The 18,803-nt window shown below is 39.6% G+C and overlaps 1 protein-coding gene across 1 annotated transcript; it reads right to left on the bottom strand.

Annotated features, from left to right (window-relative positions):
- Positions 1-46: 46 nt before the first annotated feature.
- On the bottom strand, positions 47-18,752 carry SCP2 (sterol carrier protein 2). The gene is made up of 16 exons (XM_005521167.3): positions 18,600-18,752; positions 16,365-16,419; positions 15,726-15,797; positions 15,110-15,241; positions 14,356-14,420; positions 13,208-13,334; positions 12,470-12,533; positions 12,114-12,200; positions 11,361-11,511; positions 10,490-10,637; positions 8,792-8,899; positions 6,849-7,002; positions 4,336-4,429; positions 3,647-3,776; positions 2,133-2,212; positions 47-933 (listed from the first exon to the last, which is right to left on the bottom strand). The coding sequence occupies exons 1-16, from the start codon at positions 18,639-18,641 to the stop codon at positions 838-840; spliced, it is 1,605 nt and encodes a 534-aa protein (XP_005521224.3). The 5' UTR covers positions 18,642-18,752; the 3' UTR covers positions 47-837.
- Between the last annotated feature and the right edge of the window lie 51 nt (positions 18,753-18,803).

The following is an 18,803-nucleotide window of genomic DNA, read 5'->3' as shown; positions in this document are numbered from 1 at the left end:
AATGTGAAATCCATGTTTATAAATCTGAGAAAGAGACACACAGAAGAACAGGAAAAGTATATTTAATTTTCTATTAAACTTCCAACCAGAATACATTTTCCCAAAACAGAACTTAAAGCTTTTACATAACTGACAAGAATTTCATCATGATCAACACCAGATTTTACCAGGAGAAAACAGGTAACATACTGATTATATTCCTTCTCTGCTCTCCTGGCATATCTAATCTGTTTTCAAAGTGAAGTATTATCAAATCCTGTGAACCTCAAAGCAGCATTCTAGTTCCTGCTTACTTCTGGATATTTTATTTATTTTTTAATTCCAAAGTAGTAATAAGAAAAGTATTTTATAGCAAATTCCTAAAACCTATTCTAAAAAAATGTTGTTAGAGATCCCCTTTACAAGATCATTTTAATGTAAGCAGCAGCAAATTGGTTAGAATGGAAGTCTGAAAGCATTTGTATGACCTGCTATTACAGTCTTTAAAAAGTGCTCATTCCATTGATACGCCAAACTATTTATAACTTTCCTCTCTTCCTTCCAACTAACCTCAACAACAGTAAGCAGCCTAATTCAGCTCTAATTTTTACAAAATTGTCCACATTGATTAGAACAAAAGCTGTCACAAAGCCCCACCATGTACCATTTGTAGGTGTTAGTGCCTCAAGCTTAGCCATAGAGAAACCAATGGAAATTGTTAAGAGAATTAAGATCTCTAACCACAGAATTTAGGTGAGAGAGGTCCAATCAAACCCAGCCTCTGCCACATTATTGATAATGTCTAGTTTTATTCTACTTTTTTTGTCAAAAGTATCAAGTACTGACTGTTTACTGAGCTCAAAGTTTAGCTTTGCCTGGCTGAAGCTGTAGATTCTGAAGTTTCATTGCCATGCCCATGTTCCCAGAAATCTTCAATTTGCCTTGAAAGAATGCCTGAAAAGAAAGAAAGATTCTGTGAAATACAATACAATATATTATCCCCAAATGCACCCCTCCAGACAGTTATGGGTTATTATGGATGAGCAGTTTGGTAATTCCAACAGTTCTTGCACACACCTCACATCCAGCAACAAATGCATTGTCCGACTGTAGAACAGTAAACTGAGGAACTCTTATTCTCATTATACTTGTGATACATAAAGAGAATAAATCTGCTTGTTTCTTAAAGATTCTCACAGCATGGGTCTGTACCTGGAGCAGGCAGAGCACCACATGTTTGGGTGGTGACTGTTCATAGTAGACAAGCTGATTATTTTAACTGCACACAATAAAGCCACAGTGACAGAAGGCGCCACAACTGATTTCTTAGCTCAAATCCTCCTCAGCCTTAACTGGCTTTGTTCCTGATCAATTCAATTTTACAAATCTCGTTTGTGAAGCAGACATGCAGAAAATTTGGATTTTTTCCTCCAGACCTTGTAGGGAGATAAACTGCATGCACCAAAATATCCAAACTGTAAAGCTGGAGTTGCTTCTGAATTTTCTACATGTATATTACAACATTTCTCTAATGTGCTTTATCTTAAAACTAGACATATTTCAGTTTGCAAAATTTACCAAAATCATTAAACAGTTACCCAGAGCATTTCAAATTTGGAGGCACAGCAGAGCAACTTAAAATTAACTTAAACATCTGGTTTACTTATACACTATAACTATTTTTGGCATACAGAAGAATAAAAAAAAAATTAAACCTAAACTTCCCAGTCAACAACTACAAACAATCACAGACATTCAGTGGATGCTCACCTCAAATTCTACTTTTCAGCATCAAGATGACACCTTACACTAATGCTAGCTTTGGGGGTAAAGCCCTCCAAACAGAGGCCCACATTCCTTATTTCTTATGGCATGTTGAAAAAACTGGATTGCCCCTCTTCTTTGCAAACCAAGCACTATTATATCTCCTTCTGGGATATAACATAGGACATATCCCTGCAGGATGTCTGGCATAAATCCCTGTCCTTCTTGATGAATCTCACATTGGCTGATTTCTTCAGAGCACAACATTAATTGTTATTTTTCAAATCAGCCATGGCAGTTTTGGATGAAAACATTCAAATTATTTCAACTTAAACACATTCAAAACAAATCAACCAGTTCACTGATCAGATCATCTTTGCTGCACTTACTGTCTGAGGGTTCATTTTGCCAGTCATGAGTGCCAGGAGATCAGCATCAGCCATTGTGATTGTACAATCTGCCTTCTTATCTGCAAGACAGGAGTTGAACAAAGACTCAAACTGAGAAACTAAACAGTTATAGGAGCTACAACTACGTGGAGCATCCCTTCAGACCACAGGTCAACAAATGGTACCTGAAGTATGTACAAGCAAGAGCCATTAAAAAAATATCAGCAAGAGGCCACCCAAAGCCAACAGGCAGCTGGGCCACCTTGTAGCACAGACCACCCCAACACTGAAGAAAGATGGGCCTTCCTGAGAAGCTAAGCAAATTCATTCCTTGAAAATAAATAATAATCTACTTGTAACCAGACAGAATGTTCATTGCAAGCACTGATAATCATCTTTCAGTTTTATCAAGCTTATATTTGCTAGTATGAAGATGAGCTTGGAATAGATGAGTTTTCCCCTGTGACACTTCCTGAGATATTCATTACTGACATTTCAGGCATTTCCTGCCCTCTCCTTCCATGGGAACAACATGTGCATTCTAAAAGCGCTCATTTGAATTAATTCAAGTACAGAATTTTCTAGGATCTTCTTACTAAAAGCTGGAAAATTATTTTAATAAGCTCTGATATAAATACCGATACATAAATCAAAGGGCTAAAACCTGCACACATAGTTTCCTATACTCATCTTATTATTAGATTGAAATCTCCAGTAAATTATTGTCCATGCAACAGAAGACTGTGGTCTTCTTTTTGTAATAACATAACAATGAATTTCTGAATCAAATCCCCTGTCATGTTTTTCATTAGAACTTTGTGATGCAAGTTCATGAATATATCAGATTTTGAAGACTGCCTCTCATCATGGTTTTTTTTTTTTTCATTTTCATTACTAGGGTGTAATGACTTCAGATTTGAAACAAGACATTTTCATGGCAAGGGTACAAATCCTATGTTTTCAATATTTTTATGGGGTTCCATAGTTTCCACCCAGTCTGTTTCTTATTTCTGCTGTTTTCAAAATGGAACTTCAAGTTTATGTCAGCTGGTACAGCACTGAAACCAATCAAGTTTTGTTGCTTAACTACCTGCAGAGGAGAAGTAACTTGACAAGGCAAACCAGTTTACTGTTTACCAGTGTCTCCAACAAAGCAACTGAAGAAACAGCTGCAAATTACTTTTTTGGCCCAAATTTTAAGAGGTGAGAGCAAAAAAATCCCTGAGGTTTGATTTTCACTTTTTTTCCCATTCTGATTCCTGTGAAATCATATGACAGATCTGACTGTAGCCTCTAAGAAAACACACTATTATCTGTAGACACATTCAGAATAGAAGATGTTTAGTTCTTGGTCTGAAGCACCATGGATTAGAAGTGTCAGAAATGAGAAAAGTTTAAAATTAAGGTAGCTCTACATCATTTTTGCTCAAGGTCACTACAGCCTGAACAGAACATGAGTCTATATTCATTAGTTTTACGTGTGTTCTGCAATGACATAATGCAAGAGCACTGACCTGAATTAAGTGCCACAGAGCCTTTACCATTTTTCACATCTACTACCCAAGTTGCTTCTTTCCCATCAGGACCATCTTTTACTTTGAAGGCAAAGACTCCACCAATTTTCTTGACAAATTGCTCTCCTTCCTGTAATGACCATGGAATAAGAAACTAATTTACTTCAACATAATTTTCAGCTAGTCTTAATTTAACAGAAGTAATTAAAAAACTTTCACCATTTCTACCAATATAAAAATATCTATTCCCCCCATTAGGCATCATTTAAACAACCATCAAAAAAATCTACACAAACAACTCAAACTATGACTATATTGAAATCTATTAAACTAAGAATAATCCTAATAGCCTTGTCCTGACATAAGTTTGACAAAATGTGATTTCTTCCTCTAACCACACTTAAAAAGCAAGCACCTAAAACAAAGTTTCTTTGGCTAGTTAGCTCCTCACATACAATCTAGACTTGCCTCCACTGAAATACCCTTATGCAAGCAGGAACTATCTGGAAAAAAAGTAATTAAAAATCATGGCACAGTGTTAAAAGTTTCTGGCAAAATCCAAATCTGTAACATCTGCTTCAGTGAGCAGTCCTGAAGAAGTGATGGATGCTAATACATTCCCAACAGGTTTCACACACATTCTGCTATCCATTAAAAATCTCTCATAGGTAAAAGAAGTAGTCAGATACCTCTTGGAGCCTCTTTTCAATCTCTTTGAAGACCAGGTGTGCCTTAAATCCATCAACAGCTGCACTGAGAGGCACAGCCGCAATACGGCTGTTGCTGAAACAAAAACCCCATTAATTTAAACACATTAAATCACATTTTCAGCATCTTCAAATGATCACAAATAGGCCTAACACCATCAAGAAACATTTTAGCAGGACAGAGCAACTCTGGTATCAAAGTGAAGCTTGCTTTCTTGACAGCCTGAATTACATTCACTCCAGATATCTGGGTGTTCCGTGTGTATAAACTGAAGATTAATTTTATAATGAAAGTAAATCATTAATCTTATTCCTGATACTCTGGAGAAATCACCCTGCATAGCCTGATAGCAACACAGAACCCAATTCTTGATTTCTGCAGGGCACACAGAGCCAAAGTGCAGAGAAACGTCCAAAGAAATGTGAATTCAAGCAGCAGGAGGAACAAGTTCACTGCTATTACCATCTCCTGGCAGCATAGTCCAAAACTGTGGTGAGGTTCAATACTGCAAAAGTGACAGAATTGCTCAAGAAATGTTGCTGGAACTTACTGAGGTGGTACTGGCACTGCCCTGCAGATGTGTGACAGGGCAGCAAGAGTGGGCACAGTCTTGTCCAAAGAAGACACATCCATTTTGCCAATAAACCAAGGCTGTAAGGTTCAGAAAAAGCCACCAAACAAAAAGCAGAACCGTTTCAAAAACTAATGCAAAACGATCAATTCCTGCTGCCTTCATGCACATTCTTGCCAGCTATTACTAAAGCCACAGGCTTGATCTGGAACCAGTGATTAACTGTATGTCCACTGCTGAAGGGAACTGGTGTGAAGGATCTTCATAAACATGGAGGCTCACCACCTTTCCCTTAATTACACAACGCACATCATCTCAGTTACATAAGGGGTGTCTGAGCACATCAGCCACACTGTTCCATTCCAAAGTCTGACACGCATTGGTGCAACTCCCTGTGTCAGGGATCTCCCACACAGAGCCTTTGGGAGAACTAAAGGGTTTTAAGCTTCTCTTGTGTAAGAAATGAGTATTGCTAAGATTTCTGTTGATTGAGTTGTACTTAAGAAAGTATTTTTAAAATTCTGGGCACCAGTGAAGGTGAAATGACCCATAGTAAATTAAACTTAAGCTCTCACTGACTGGAAGGACTACTTCTAGCAGGACCTCAAGGCTGATGATATAAGAATAACAACAGTCTTTTTCCATAATATGACAGTATTTTTAAAGACAAAGCTCAAAGCAATGGAAAAAGGTGTACCCCCTGTAAGAGTCTTTTCCCCTCAGATGTAAAACTGTACCAACACCCACTGATTTTGTGAGCATGTTTGAAGAGAATCCTTGAGAAGACATTTTTCCTCTTCTTTTTCTCACATGGTACAACCTTTCTTATGGATTTAAAAAAAGAGACAGAATTATCATTCCTGACACTACAAAAAGTCACTGCTGCAGCCCATCAAAGGTCAGTGGCTTCTCTCATCACCTCTTCCACAGGTTATATTGTCACCTCCCAGGAATCGCACAGTTCACAATTAGCTGAAACAGATGTCAGAAATATGAGCTAGAAGAGAGGGGTATGCTTATTTCTGAAAGGCCAGCATATGACAAATTCTGCTGTTCACAGGTTTTCAGACAAAATAAAGAACTGGGATGGAGCTTTAAAATCTATAATGCCCATAATAAGCAAGTCAATCTTTCTAAGGAAAGCTGAGAGTGAAAACATAAAGGCAACTGTATTGTAAGTCTTCCCTGAAATACCAGACTAATACAAATTTTAAGTGCTTTCCTCTCGATTCCTGTCCAATTGAGCACCGAGCTACAGCAGAGTGCAGACAGCTTCACAGCAGTGTTCTCTCGCTCTCAAATAGGCTACAATTGCAAGTGCAAATTCTGTAGCCAGTAACACATCTGAATTCTAAGGAATTACAATATCACATGAAACAAGGCTGAAAGCAATCCTTCATAGAGCTACACCAGTAACAATTTTAGCAGTGAAAGCAGTGGTTTCTCTGTTCCCAAGGATATCTTGCTGGTTTTGGCAGATCCATAATTTCAACTGATTCATTTTAACGTGGCCTGTTTTATTCTTGGAATGGTTTTAATTTGTTTGGTGGCTTTTTTCCTCCGAGCATTACTCTTCCTTACGGACAATCACATGAGCCATTTCTACAAGCCAACTGGAGCTTTTCAATAACTCTCAGTGCACAGTGTGACATGAGAGCGTGAGAGTTTTAACCTCAGTACAGACCTGCAGTGCTGCAAGTACACAGGAGTTACACGTGCTGAGTGTTTTAGTTTACAGAGCAGTCTCCTCCTTGAGCAGCGGCAATAACTCTAAAACAACCAAGTTTGGAGGGCACAGGAAGCCGCACATCCAGGCTGGGCCAGCTGCGCTCTGCCCCAGCTGAGCGCTCCGGAAGGCCTGGCGGTGCAGCTCGCGGTTCTCCCCGTGCCGGGTGAAGCCCCGGCGTGTCAGCCCCGGCTCACCTGCTCTCCCGGGGGAAGCCCATCCTGTAGAGCGTCAAGACCACGGCCCCGCCGATGCCCAGGTTGTGCTGCAGCGCGACCTTCGCCCCCGGCACCTGCCGCCGCCCCGCCAGCCCGCGCAGCTGCCAGCAGAGCTCCACGCACTGCGCCAGCCCTGAAACATCGAGCGCAGAGCGCGCCGTCAGCCAGCCGCCTCCCCCGCCACGCCGCGAGGGACACGGGATTTGGGAAACTTCCAGGGATCCGAGCTGCCAGGAGTGCGCTGGATGTCCTTGGGAAACCCAAGGGAAGGGGAAGTCCTTTGCGTCGCAAGCCTGACACTCTCCTATTATGCTCCCCCTCAGTCTCCCCCCACTATTCCATCAGCTCTCTCTGCAGTCAGGGTCCCACCGCACGCACAGAATCACAGAGTTAATTAGGTTGGAAAAGAGCTCCAAGATCATCGAGTCCAACTTACAACCAAGAACTGGGTGCCAATCTTTCCTTCAACACTCCACCACCTCCCAGAGCAGCCCATTCCAACGTTTAACCATCATTTCTGTGTAAAAATTCCTCTTGATGTCCGGCCTAAACCTCTCCTAGCACAGATTGAAGCTCATCCTGTCTCTGGCTGCCTGGGTTTCAACCTTTCCTCAAGGAGTTGGAGAGAGTGAGAAGGGCCTCCCTGAGTCTCCTTTTCTCCAGGCTGAGTCCCCCACAGCTGCCTCAGTCATTCCTCACAGGATTTGTGCTCCAGACCTTCACCCAGCTCCATTGCCCGCCTCTGGACATTGCTCACACATTTCTCCTTTCCCCCATCCCTTCCTCCCCCTTCCCCTGGACAACTGCACAGGTCTTTGGACAGGCAGACAAGGAATCTACATTTCATGCACTGAATTTTACACATTGCCAACTAGAACATTATGAAGAAGAGGAGTTAAGGAGTTTTAAAATTCCAGTCACAGATGAGAATGAACAGGTTTCATTCATATTCTCTCGGCCTCAAGGAGAGAGTGTGTACTGTGGTGCAGCCTGCCCTGGAATGGTTTGAATATTTAAGAGGATTTACATGACCCTTGTTTAGCATGTAACTGGCCTCAACACTGTTTCCAAGGGAAATGAAGCTGACAGGCTGAAGAATTTACTGACTCTTCCTCCATCCTATGGCAATGCCAGTAAGTGCCTCTGCTTTTATCACTGTGTAACAGACAAAAATTAACACACATTTGGCAATGCAGTACTCTCATCCTGTTACAGATACCCACAGCATCATTTATCTGGGAATCCTTTTCCCCCAAAGTTTCCTAAACTTCCCCTGGCCTCCACACTTAACTGCATATTGTATCTCACTGTTACAAGTGTTTAGATTAAGCTTTGGTGTTTTACAAAGTTTCATTTTCTCCAGTTTTCTGACAGCTTCTCATTTCCAAACAAGGAGGGTGAATGATCTCCAAAAATCCAAACACATTTTGTCCAAGAGCCAACTAATTTAGAAACAAGCACATCAGTTTAAAAAAAGAAAAAAGAACCACAAACAAAAAAAAGGGAAAACCTATGTTGGCGGGAAATGGTGACCAAGTGAGTTTCTGTTGTAAACATCAGATAAATATTTTGACATCCAAGACGTAACAAAATTGGCTTCTAGTACAGCTAACAATGGTACAAGGCTATTCAGAGACACTATAAATCTCCAAAACCAGAATTTTAAGGATGACATCATATTAGAATAGTTATTCAAATACTATTCAGGAGTTGTACTACTGAGCAATTATTTAGGAAAGGTTAGGCTGTGTTAACCTGCCCCAATACTTGGATTACTTGGCAAGAAAACTGGGAAGAAGCTTTGAAGCCCTCATGTGTCAAGCACAGGTGGAAGCACCTGCCTGCTCAAGAGATGTAGCTCTTATCTAATGATAATAATCTTTTATCTAATGGGTGTGATTAAATGAAGTGGTTTTGCATACCTGTAGCACCAAGAGGATGTCCCTTGGAAATCAAACCACCACTGGGATTAATAACCCATTTTCCTCCATAAGTATTGTCTCCTCTGTCGATCAGGTCACATGCTCTTCCTATAAAACAGTACTTATGTAAGAAAAATGTTCTTTTTTTTATTATTATTTGTAAGTGATTTTTCAGTTCTGCTGTAACTTACCAGAGATGCTGCATGTCAGTCAAACCCTAGGAAATGTTACAGCTCATATTTCACAAAGAGCAAAAATTAGCCAAACTACACCGAGACGTGCTCATACCACTGGAGGAAGCATAACATGGAAGAGAAGCATTTGGTACAAAAGTTGTTTTTAATTTGCAGTTGAATTGTTCTGTTGGTATATACAGCATTATGATATACTCAGTTTAATGAAGCTATTTATATTTTGTTCATTAAACTGCAGTGATAATTATGGTTTTGGTTAGTTGTAATTTGTGACCCCCAGGATTTGGAGGGTGAACACACCACAAGCCCTTGCCACAAAGGCCAACTAACAGTACCTTGGGCTGTATTAAGACATTAAAACAGTAAATAAAACCACTCATAAGACTAATGCTTGGAAATATTTAGCTTTGCAGACTACAGACAATTCTCCCTTTTAAGCAGGCTTTTACGCATTTCTTCTTGTACCAGCTTCTTCAGTTTACATTATTAACAATGAAGTCTAAAAAAGATCTGTGATGGTTCCATGGTGCCACTAAATGAAAATAGCAGGTTAGATTTGCCCATCTAAACTACAGTGGTTTGTAGCATTTCATTAATCTTTATGCCTGATTAGTCTATCATTCCAAGATAAGTTTCCTATAATATTAAGGCCAGACTGACTAAGGGTTTTGAGAACAGCACTATTAAATAACCATGCACAAGGCTAATTAATCAAATAGACAAGTACCACCAGGATTATTCTGCATCAATTAAAGGAATGAACCTAAAGAGCTTAATGTAACCTGTTTAAATATGTCAAACATTCACCATTTTTGCTGCAGATACCATAAGAACACAGCAAAAATGACAGTAGAAAGCAAACATTCAAAGGCAAACACATAAGTCTTCCTGGAGTTCCATAAATGCCTGTTTCAGAAAGAAAGCTCAGACTTAATATACCACCTAGTGCCAGAATATGGTATTTTCTCACAATTTAAACAAATTAAAGAAAGATTATAGCAGATGATAATCCATGCAAAGCAAGAATATTTTAAGAATTTAAATATATCATGAACTGAAATAGCAGTTCAGTGCATTATTTATTTGAAATCATAAAACACCCTCTTCAGCAGAAAATTTTAATGATTTTACTTACACAGACCTAAATTCCATGGCCATTGAATCTGTTGTAAATTCTGCAAATTCACTGACATTAAACTGATCTGGACAGACTGAGCACAGTTACACAGTTGACTTTAGATGCATGTTGACAATTTGCCAACAATTCTGAGGCAAAGATGTTTCAAAGATCAGTGACTTGCTAAGGCCCCCCACAGGCAGTTCTTGTCCTATTTTTATCTTCTTAAAATGAAATACATAGATGGAGGGAAATCTTGGGATAAGATTATAATAGAATACAGCTCCAAAAAAAGGGCCCTAAGATTGAGATCACAGGTGTTCTTATTTTGGGCATTTTTGGTGCTTTCCATTTGAATAGAACAATTATCTCCATTGCTGCTATTACCTTCTGGACACAGTCCCAGAGCTTCATAGGTGATTAACTCATTAACTGAGAAGCAGTCATGAAGTTCAATCACATCAACATCTGTAGGTTTCAGCCCTGCTTTTTCAAAACATTTTACTGCAGCTCTTTTAGTCATATCATAGCCAACCTGAAAAAAAAAAAAGGAGAAATTCTATGTTAAAATATCATTATACAGAAATATAGCTCACGGTTTAATTTTTACACTTATTTTTAACTGTGCTTCTATAGATGCTGTCTGTGAAAGAAGGAGAAGGTATTCTGGTTTATTTTAATGCATCACATGTCAGAGTTTGATATTCATACAATAAAACCTGTCTAGAAAGAAGTAACACATTCTAAGGCTTATTGTTAGCATGCAAAACCTTTCTGGGGAATATCCTCTATTTCTTCAACCTTGATCACAACCCAAATTGTTCCTTTTGCATGACTCAGACCAACAGCCTTGAAACAAATCCTCAAGCTGTCTTGTTACCTTTTCCTGTGATCCACCTGATTGTTTTATATTTCATTACTTTTATAAAGAGAAAAATGAAAGGAATTTTCTTTTGCTGTTCAAGTTGTTTAAAAATCAGCCCATAAATAATCTGTTATAAGCTAGGCTTCTGATAGTCTTACTCCATATCTCTTCAAATAAAATCAATTTTACATTCACCACAAAGTATATGTCTGCTCACTGACACAAAAATGTTTACAGCATCACTAGGACTTGCAGGTACTAAAAAAAAAACAACAAACAAACCTCCAAAACCAAACAAAAATACCCCACCAAACACCAACCCAAAACTATAAACAAAAAACCTCAGAAAAACCACTCAAATTAATACCAGGGAATACAGAATTGTAAACCTACCATCTTCATACAACTGTTTCCTTCAAATGTGCTTGGATAATCAGTAGCCATCACCTGGGCTAGAATTTCCACAGCTTTTGCCTGCAACTTATGCCTTTTCACAAACTCCTCGTTAGCCAAAACTGCAGCTGCAGCACCATTTGATGTTGGACTGATTGAAAGAAAAATAATGATGATATTGTTCTAAATCAGTAATGTCAATATTCATTAGATTGTTGATCTTCCATAGATTTATCTTTTAATACAAACCAAGAAAACATCAAACAAAACCCCACTTTCTTTGGCTGATACCACTGAAACTATAAATTCCATTAGTGCTTACTGGACACTTTCAGTAATATTTATAACAGACATTTGAAAATCATTACATTGAAATAGAAATGTATCATTAATGTTTTTCAATTTAGAACAAATCAAAATTTCTAGTTGGCTATAAACAGACATACACCCTCCAAGACTGCTTAGGAAAAGCTGAAGAGAAGAATTAACACTTGACAGCAATGGATGCACATTAGTAAAAGAACAAAGAACCCCAAAGTACAAAACTTATTCCAGCTCACTGTATTACACTGAGAGCAAGTATCTGCGTTTGGTCATGACAGAGTTTCCACATTTGTTTTATTTATAAAAAGTTTTGCTTAAAGCAATCTGTAAATTAAAACTGACACACAAACAGACTTTATTTAAATAGATGTCCTACCATATTTGTCTTAACATCAAGACCTATTTCACAATGCAAAGTCCTCTCCTTACCAACACTGTAAGACAGTCAAGAAATCAAAAATTTTGCGAGAATGCAGAACTTGATCTAATGTGTAGGTCTCTTGGAACTGGGAATACCTAAGGAAAACACACAGATGCCATCTCAGATCGAGCAGTAGACATATTAATATCACACTATATAGGTAGCTATAGAGCTCTTTTCACAAAGTATAGGGCACTGGATAGAGAATTAATTTTTATATATTTCTAAAATAATTTATTTTCTCATTCCATAATTAAGAACATACACTGAAAATATTCTGAACATATTTCGAAAATACTACTTTGTTGTGCATTTTTTTTAACAACCAGAGATGTTAACTATAGAGGCAGAGTACATGACTCACGGGTTGTTGGTTGAATGGCTGTGGTTCTTCCATGCAACTTTCGCAAAGTATTCTGGATTTGTCCCTGAAAGGGGAAAGAAAGCTGTGTTGAAATACTTTGTTTACTCAAACAGTGCTGACATAACAGTTCAAATACTGTGTCATAAGAAGCATGACCCCTACAAGTATCTTTACAAGAGACACACTGTTATGAAGACTTTCCTTAGAACTCAGCTGAGGTTTCAAAATTAGATAAAGACTACTAAACATGGCTGAGTTTTAGCTGACAGAACAACCTACTTGCATATTTAACACTTACATAAAAACACAGAAAACAAGTGCATTTTATTTGATGTATTATCCTATTACTGAAACTTAAATGCTCATTTTCCTATCAGTGTGAACAGCTGCAGTGAAATATTAGATTCTAAGTTTATATTTTCTTCATATAATAGTCTAAAAGTGCAAATAAAAGATGCACAACAGGCCAGGCTGTTACCTTGGAGCCAATTCCCTTGTCTGGTCAGGGGGTAGCAAAGAGTAGTGGCAGCAGCCTTGTACTAGGTACTAAATCAAATCAAATACCCAACAGCTTTTGCCAAATAGTTCAGTCCCACGCCCATGTACCTATCCTAAGGCACAGGGATAAAATGCAGGGAGTTATGCAACCTTAATGCTACTATTTCTTAAAACAAAATCCTATTATTTTTAAATCACTTCATAAAGAGAAGGCAATGAAAAAATTGTATTTTAACAGACCGTATTTATTCATATATTCTTTGCCAGCGCTTGCAAACATCTGAGGTGCCACTGGAGCACTTGATAGGCCATATTTCTTTATCATAATTTCCAAATGTTTGTCTATAGGATTAGTTCTGTCTGCAAACTGAAAACAGAAATACAAAGTAAATAATAATTTACTTTTCAACATCACCATAAAACTGTTACAGATTTCAAGCAAATGAGAGATTCTTCTAATATTTCAGCAAGTCCCTGAGCAGTATGTTGCACTTCAGTGACAGGGTCAGAAGTATTGATAACTTCCCAGGTACAACAAAAAGAGTAAATAAGCAGGAAATGCTTAGTATTATAACCATTGCACTGATTCATGGCAAGAATCACTGCTACATGATTTCTATCCCAGTCACTATTTTCAACAGGGGACTTTGAGTATTTTTCACCTCACTTAAAATCCTACAGTTAATATAGTTTCAAGTGATAAAATTAATTAATATTCTATTAGTATTTTTAATGAGCTTATACGAAATATCATAAAGCATGTTAAAAAATAGCTCTCATTTTTATCACTTGCTAAATTTAACATTTTTCACGCAAACCTCTTGAATATATTATCGAATTTGGCAGTTCTGCAGTTAAATGACATATGGGCTCTAATATTGCTTGCCTTAAGGCAAAATACAAACAAACCCCCACACACTTCTACAGTAAAAACAAACAAAAGTCAAGAAGCCCTTAGTTTTTGGGAGAGTGTATTAACAAGTCAGCTGAGTAAGCATCAGGCCAGAAGATCCAGAATCTTTCTTTGATGTACTGTGTTGTTTGAGGAAGACACTTCAGTTACTCAAAGCTTCGGTACTATATCTGGTATTTTCCTTTTTCTCCACTAACCCAGCCTTTAACATAATCTTGGTTGTATTTTGATACAACAAACATGACACATGAATTTTGCATGGAATGTTTTAGAATTTATTTTTATAGTATGTCATAGCTGCCATCAGAATCACAAAACCCACTAGAAAATTATTTAGATCAAACTAATGATTTCTTTTGTCATCATCTACAGCAACACAGTAAAGCAAGAGGTGTTATTGAGAATACGTCTCAGAGAATGAGGAAGTGTATCTCATGTACAAACACAAAACATATCAAGTGTTTCAGACACTTACACCTGAAGAAATAGATCCTTTTGCCATCTTCTCAAAGCCGAGTGCCAGAACACAGTCTGCCAAACCTTAAAATAAAATGTGGGGCTATTTAAAGCACAATGTGATTATAAATGACACTATGTACTAACAACTAGTCCATTACAAGATATGTACACAAACACCTAGCAGCTGCTCTTCGTTCCTCCTTCATTTTTGAAAGAGTCAAATTAAGATGGACAAGATATTGATACAAAGACACTGATACCTAAGAATGAAAGATCACTACAGGATTGGGGTTTGACAGCAACTCTCATAGACAACCAAGCATTTATGTCTCAGCTACAAATGCTAAACAATCATACCCAGTGTTACTACAGTTCTCATTACAGAAACATCAGCATCAGTGTAAGAAAGTATCAAAGTCCACAAAGGAACTGCAAAAACAGAAGGAAATACTCATCTGCCAGTTCAAAGCACAGTCTGTCAGTCTGCCCTCTCTCACCCCCTCCAAAAACGTGTTAGTTAAACACTAGTATTAACTTCAAGTTAAAAGAAAAAAGCTTTTTAAGCAGATTCTTCTTTCCATCCTGGAGAATCTAGTGCCTGCAGTACTACAATGCCACTTGTTCCGCACTCCTCCAAACAATTATTGAGAGACATTTAACTGGCAGAACTGACCAGGTTCATACAGCTCGTGACACAGGAAAGGGCATGGACATACACATCCTACTACATCCCAGACAATCTCTTAGGTGCACAGAGCAAAACAACCCACCTCCTTCTATAAGCTGTTTGGCCATGAACAAAGCAGTGGATCCAGTAGCACAGTTGTTGTTAACATTGATGATGGGAATGCCAGTTAGACCCAGACCATGGTAGATTGCCCTCTGCCCAGAGGTTGAGTCACCTTCAAATAGAAACACAACATTAAAATAAGGTACAAACTCACAAAAAGAAATCCTGCCATGTACGTGCAGTGCTACCAATTAAACTGTAAACTTGAACTTCTGAGCTGTCAGCTTGAGTATGGCTCTATCACAGTAAAGAACCTCAGAAAGAAGATGAAACTCCTCAGATTTTAAACCAGAAGTTTGTCCTGTTTCTGTTTCACAGGCTGTGAATCAAAGGGACATAACTGGATTGGACAGAAGGGTCTTAGAGGTATGGCTTGGGAGCTGCTCTAGGCATCACAGCAGACTGACCCTACTTCAGTTGCCTCAGTTGTTAATAGAGAACCAGAAGGAAAGTAAATAAAAAAATCAATTTGGAATGGAAATATATTTCCCCTTAATAGAAAGCTTATTGATGGCATTCCTCATACTTTATCCACACATCCACAGATGTCTGCAGTTGTCACAGAAGTCATATCCCAATCTAACAACAATACTCACCATAAACATAACCCACACACGCCTGCTTCACTGCTGAATAAGGAATCCCAGCATCAGCTAAAGCTGCCTGGCCTAAAAAAACAGTGTAAAAGTTGGAAAAAAAGTTTAAAATTGAAGGTATAAAAAAAAAAGGCAGCTCTCACAACCATAACAAGCAAATCTAGAGTAGTATGTATGAGTCCTATTCACAAATGAGAGCTGTAGAAATTCCTTATTATATGGTGCAAATGGTTAATATATTGTACCTCATTAGGACAATTTCATACTCATAAGGACAACTTCACAGTATCTAGAATTTTGAACAAGCTTCTTTATCAGAAAATTTCACTCATTTAATTCTGTGTTCGTGCACCAAAGTTGTTCATCCCAATGAGAGTATGTTTTGAATAATATAGGTAAGTATTAAACTATTTAATACAATCCAATCATATTTTAAGCCATCCCGGCTTAAGCCTCAAAGGGCTGACCTGGACACGTCAGTTATGGATTTGGTGAAAGTTGTCTGAGTTTTAAATTTGTTTTTTAGATTTATCTCTTTATTGAACAGTAGCTTTCCCTTCACATGTGTAATAAAAATATTGGCTGTAACACTTAAAATAAGCGTCATCAATCAAACAAAATGCTTTATTACTAAATTACCTGCTTCCTTAGCCATTTCAGGATAATCAACACTCTCCTCATTAGGCTTTGAAAACTGACAAGAGAAAAGGAAGAAAAAACAAGCTGAGAATAAATCACAGTGAGATTTAATTAATATTTTGCTCAAATTGGTATATTTAAAAGCTTTATATTTAATTTAGAAATAAGTTTGAAATAATGCAAACAATGTCATTTCATCAGCCCAGAAGTGCATGTACAAAATCTTTACAATTCCCAAGTGCTGCTGCCAGACCCTGCAATGGCTGAAAAAAAAAAGAAAAGTGCAATTTTATGGGAGCTGAGGGGAATTTCTGGTCGGTGTTAAAGAAGACCCATGACTATGGAGATGGACAATAATCCTGTCCAAAGCCTGTGGATGGAACAGAGAATAACTGCAACCTTCACCGATTCATCGTAACACGTGACATAATATTCATGGAAGCTTTGATTAATACTTCCCTTCTACTTAATTTTTTTTTTGTTTTTGTTACACTCCTATTTGTAACAAGAAAATGTTTTCTCTTTGTAGAGAATTTATCACACCTTACTCTTCACCATTGGAGTAGAGGTGGCATTTCTATTTTCTTTGCAGTGTGACTCATTAGAGACCACCACAAGTACATGTGGTTTGCATTTCTACATCACTAACAGAAAGTGTCACTGCTAAAAGAAATCCTCATGTTAACTACTTATAGTCACACAAATTATTTGATGACACCTGTCATAGCATATAGAAGTCAATCTGCTGCCTCCTTCTGCATATCTCCCTGACTCCAGACATTTGTAGCACTTAGCAGTCCCTTACCACTTCCTGCAGTGCCCCCTTTTGTTAATTTAGACAGAGAACCTATACAGCAAAGGTTGTAAGAAAAAACAGTTGGTGAGCTGATCATTGTAGAAGTCTGTGAGAGGGATTGATAGTGCTTGTGCTAACAGAGAGGAGAAAAGTGTACTGACAACTCCTCAGGTCATGCTCAATTGGTAACTGAGATGATCCACTTCTGAAAATGCAGAGCACTGGGGAACTGACAGTTACACACATAGAAAACTGTGGACTGTTGTTGTGAGAAGATATAACAAATTTTAGCAGTCATGACATCCTTAATGTTAATCAAAGAGAAGCAATACAGTCCCAAAAGGTTTCATTGCAAAATACTTAAGATGTAATATGGACTCTGACAGGTTTTACTTGCCTCTTCCATGAGGACATCACATTCTGTAATCTAGTCCAATAAACATAATTAACAGAATTGTCTTTAACCTTTCAATTCCTCCCCTATCCCATCACATGCTGGAGAAATACCCATGCAGCAAAAAGACAAAAAGTTATTATTTAAAAGGTGGCTGGGGGAGGAGTTTCTCACTATTCTGGAAAATAGCCAAGTTGTCTTAAGATTCATGTATCAAGACAAAAATAGTTCTTTTATTGTTCCTCTTTGAAAATCATAAAATCACTTAGGCTGGAAGAGACCTTTAAGATTAAGTCAAACTATTACCCCAGCACTGCCAAATTCAGCACTAAATCACGCCCCTAAGTGAAAACATCTTCGTGTCTTTGAATCCCCCCAGGGACGATGGTTCCATCACTACCGTGGGCTGCCTGCTCCTGGGTTTGACAGGCCTTTTGGTGAAGGAATTTTACTTAATCCTAATTCTGACCTTAAACATGCCTTGTGGAAACTTGAGGCCAACTCCTCTTGCCCCGTTACCTGGGAGAAGAGCCCCACGCCCACCCGGCTACCACCTGCTCCCGGGGAGCTGTGGAGCTGAGCGGGGCGAACCGTGCGCTCACAGCCCAAGGGCCAGGAACAGAAACGCCGCAGGACAGACCCGGCAGGGCCCTGCCCTCCCTGAGCCCCTGCCCCGGGACGGGCCCTGGGCCAGCGGCTGCGGGGACACGGGGACACTGTGCCCGCTGCAAGGCTGTTGTATCGACCTGCTCTGTGAAGCACCACGTTCACCTTGGCCGGGGTCCGGCCTCCCCCACACCCCGAGCGAGGGTGAACTTTGCGCGGAGCCGCTGCCGCCGGGCCGGGACCGGGCTCTGCCAGCGCGCTCCTGAGGGGCCACCGCGTCCCGTGAGGGGCTTCAGCCGCGCCGGGGAGGGGACGGGCGGCTCCCGCAGCACCTCCCCCTCAGCGCCGACAGGGGACAGCCGGGGGCCGCCGCCGAGGCCGGACTCGCGCGGGCCGCGTCCCTCCGCGCACACACGGGTGCCGGGGAGGACGGCGGTACCTTGGTCATGGCGACGCCCACCACGAACACCCGGCGCTCCATGACGGCGATGACCGCGGGACGAGCGCTACTGTCTCCACTACTGCTGCCGCCGCGTCCCGCGGGCCCTCAGACACGGCGGGGGCGGGGCCAGCGGGCGGGGGCGGAGCGAGGGGCCGGGGGCCAGACCCTATGGACCCGCCCCTTAAAGGCGCAGCCCTTCCC

Source organism: Pseudopodoces humilis, chromosome 10, assembly GCF_049639895.1.
Source record: "Pseudopodoces humilis isolate 2021_Gansu_Grassland_sample_001 chromosome 10, ASM4963989v1, whole genome shotgun sequence".
Taxonomy (NCBI): domain Eukaryota; kingdom Metazoa; phylum Chordata; class Aves; order Passeriformes; family Paridae; genus Pseudopodoces; species Pseudopodoces humilis.
This window is presented reverse-complemented; position numbering and strand designations above follow the sequence as displayed.

Bases quoted from the DNA above. Each gene is read 5' to 3' on its own strand.
- SCP2 (XM_005521167.3), bottom strand. From the start codon at position 18,641: ATGGAGCGCCGGGTGTTCGTGGTGGGCGTCGCCATGACCAAG. The intron at 12,201-12,469 runs GTGAGTCATGTA...TGTTTTCCTTAG, and splicing joins AGCCATTCAACCAACAACCC to GTATTCCCAGTTCCAAGAGA. The intron at 8,900-10,489 runs GTAATAGCAGCA...ACTGTTTTATAG, and splicing joins TCTGGGACTGTGTCCAGAAG to GAAGAGCATGTGACCTGATC.